Source organism: Olea europaea, unplaced genomic scaffold (assembly GCF_002742605.1).
Source record: "Olea europaea var. sylvestris unplaced genomic scaffold, O_europaea_v1 scaffold7948, whole genome shotgun sequence".
In the NCBI taxonomy this organism is placed as follows: domain Eukaryota; kingdom Viridiplantae; phylum Streptophyta; class Magnoliopsida; order Lamiales; family Oleaceae; genus Olea; species Olea europaea.
In genome coordinates this window covers 1-2,688 of record NW_019266379.1, presented here as the reverse complement: position 1 = coordinate 2,688, position 2,688 = coordinate 1, and the positions used below count along the sequence as shown (strand labels likewise).

At 49.1% G+C, this 2,688-nt stretch overlaps 1 protein-coding gene across 1 annotated transcript; it reads left to right on the top strand.

The window, feature by feature from the left end:
• Positions 1-251: 251 nt before the first annotated feature.
• On the top strand, positions 252-2,682 carry LOC111391460. Its single transcript, XM_023016685.1, has 2 exons — positions 252-660; positions 734-2,682. The coding sequence occupies exons 1-2, from the start codon at positions 271-273 to the stop codon at positions 1,271-1,273; spliced, it is 930 nt and encodes a 309-aa protein (XP_022872453.1). The 5' UTR covers positions 252-270; the 3' UTR covers positions 1,274-2,682.
• The last annotated feature ends 6 nt before the right edge of the window (positions 2,683-2,688 follow it).

Below are 2,688 nucleotides of genomic sequence, written 5' to 3'. Positions count from 1 at the left end.
GTTCCCTTTAGTCCTCGGTGGGGGGTTCCTGATACTGCTAGGTTTTGTGGGGGTCAGGCATACTTTGAATCGTTGGAGAGGCATAGGCAAATGCTAGAGGAGCTCGAGCCCCTCGTTTATGACTTGGATGATATCCTCGGGGATGATATCCTCGAGCTTGCAAACATGAAAGAAATCGAGGGTAGGATATGTGAACTTGACGCTTAAAATCCCGATCTGTATTCTTGCTATGCTCGTGCTAATTACATGTAATTTTTTATCTTTGCAGAAATGACGTTTGATCCAAGTGCCCTTCGTCGGGCAGTGAACAAAAAGTCCAAGGCTCCCCAGGCCCGGGCTCCCGACCAGAGGAGGGGCCAAAAGAGACCTCGGGATTCGAGGCAGACCAGTGGGCCTGGGGAATCTTCAAGGCCCCGAGGACCGTCTCTGGGAATAGTGAGGACGGGGTCTCAGCAACAGGATCATCAGGGGACCCCTCGGGAGTCTGTTCCTCGGGGACCTGTTGACGTGGTCGACCTCGAGGATGGGAGCCTGCCACCGGGGCCTGCTAATCCCGAGGGATGCTCTCGGTGCCACTCAGTGCTCAGCATCGTCGACAAATACCGGGCATATGTCGACTTAAGCAATGGCTTGAGGGCTCTTGAGGCTATGGCCTTGAAGGTAAGCTCGTCGGTTGTTTTATATTATTTTTGTTATCTTGACGTCCCGAGGTTAACCATGCTCCATTTTGCAGACACTGGGAATAGCTCGGGGCCTTTCCTTGAAGGAAAAGGACGAGTCTTCACGAATGGCCGACCTCGAGGGGGCCGTTTCTGCTCGGGATCTAAGGATTGCCGACCTCGAGGAGGAGCGCGCTCGGCTATTGAGGGAGCTTGAGCATATGCGAGATGATCTACGCAGTGCTCAGGGCGAGGCCGGTACTGCGAAGGCTGAGGCTGAGCACTCCAAGCTCGAGCTCGATCAGCTTAAAAACGATTTTGATGCGAAGCTGGCCAATGCTCGAGAGGGAGCGGTCGAGGACTTCAAGAAGTCTGACGCCTTCAACGAGTTAAAGGGTGATTATGCTATGGGCTCTTACTTTCATGCCCTGAAGGAAGCTCGAGCTTTCATGCGCCTGAGGCCGGATGCTCGCCCTGAGGATCTGAAGTCAATCCCCGAGGTGGGTGATGACCTTCATCTTTCAGAGTCCGAAGAAAACGCTGGGGATGAAGACGTCGATATCGACGGCGATGATGCCGAGGAAGGCCAAGGCAGTCAGGACACCGACGCCTAAATTTACTGAGCCCATCCAGTATCGTTATTTTTTGTAATTGTAAAATGCCCGATCTTAATAGAGATTGTTTTTTTTCTTTTGACCGAGCTTATTTTGTATTATCGTCGTGTTCTATTTTCATATGCGCCGAACATTAATCAATACCTCGAGAAGGATTGATTATCTCGATCATAAAGACAATTAATTATCTCGACGATGAAGACAATTAATAGCTCGACGACTAAAGAGATCAATTATCACGACGACAATATTGAATTAATATCCCGACGAATAAAAATCATGACGATTGAAAAAACAAATCAATCTGATTTTTAAACAAGTCTTAATGCCGGGGACAATAGCGAATAGTTCAACACCTTGATGGTAATTTTGTCTCGACGTTTATATTGAATTATCTTGAAGACTAATCACGATGGGCGGTTACCTCGGGGTATTCGAAGAATTGTGACCGACCTCTGTGAGTAGTTTATCCCGAGCTCTTATTTTTCAGCTTTGGACCAAAATACAAGGATATATGGTCGGGATGTATGTCCTCGGGATTTATACTTGTGCTGCACTATTGTACTGATTATGAGCTCCAGGATTTTAGTGCTTGCTCGAGGGCAAGGCTTACATGCTTGCTCGAGGGCAAGGCTTAGAGGGCTTGCTAGAGGGCAAGGCTTAAATTGGCTTGCTCGAGGGCAAGGCTTAGATTGGCTCGCCAAAGACAAGGCTTAAAGGGGCTTGCTTCGAGGGCAAGGCTTAGATTGGCTTGCCAAAGACAAGGCTTAGAGGGGGCTTGCTCGAGGGCAAGGTTTAAAGAGGGCTTGCTCGAGGGCAAGGCTTAGATTGGCTTGCCAAAGACAAGGCTTAAAGGGGGCTTGCTCGAGGGCAAGGCTTAAATTGGCTTGCCAAAGACAAGGCTTAAAGGGGGCTTGCTCGAGGGCAAGGCTTAGAGGGGCTGTTATACCCGCGGTTTGGATTTATTAATTGTTTGGACTGGACTTGGATTTATATTGCATCCAAGCTGCCTACGTACCCAAACGGGATCAAGCCGAACGTAGTTCATTACAAAAGAGAATAGAAAACATGCATGGGCACGCAGGCCCGCTAAACTAGAAATAAAATGCAGAAAAAGAAAATCTCCTCAAAGGCGTCGGGAATTTTACTTGTAATATATTTTCAGATTGTCGGCATTCCAGGGCCTCGGAAGAGGTCTACCCGAAGTGTCTCTTAGGCTGTATGCTCCTTTGCGAACTTGTCGTATGACCTCAAAGGGCCCTTCCCAGACGGGCCCGAGCTTCCTTGGGGGGTGGCCTGCTGCTTCGGCCCTCCTCAAGACCAAATCGCCCACTCTGAACCTCCGAGCCTTGACTTTGCGATTAAAATGTTTTGCTGTCTTTGCTTGGTAAGAGGCCACTTTTATAGCGGCTTGC

What these genes read in the sequence shown, in the direction of transcription:
- LOC111391460 (XM_023016685.1), top strand. Translation starts at nt 271, where the DNA reads ATGACGTTTGATCCAAGTGCCCTTCGTCGGGCAGTGAACAAAAAGTCC. An exon ending in TTGAGGCTATGGCCTTGAAG is followed by an intron (nt 661 to 733) that starts GTAAGCTCGTCG and finishes TCCATTTTGCAG; the next exon opens with ACACTGGGAATAGCTCGGGG.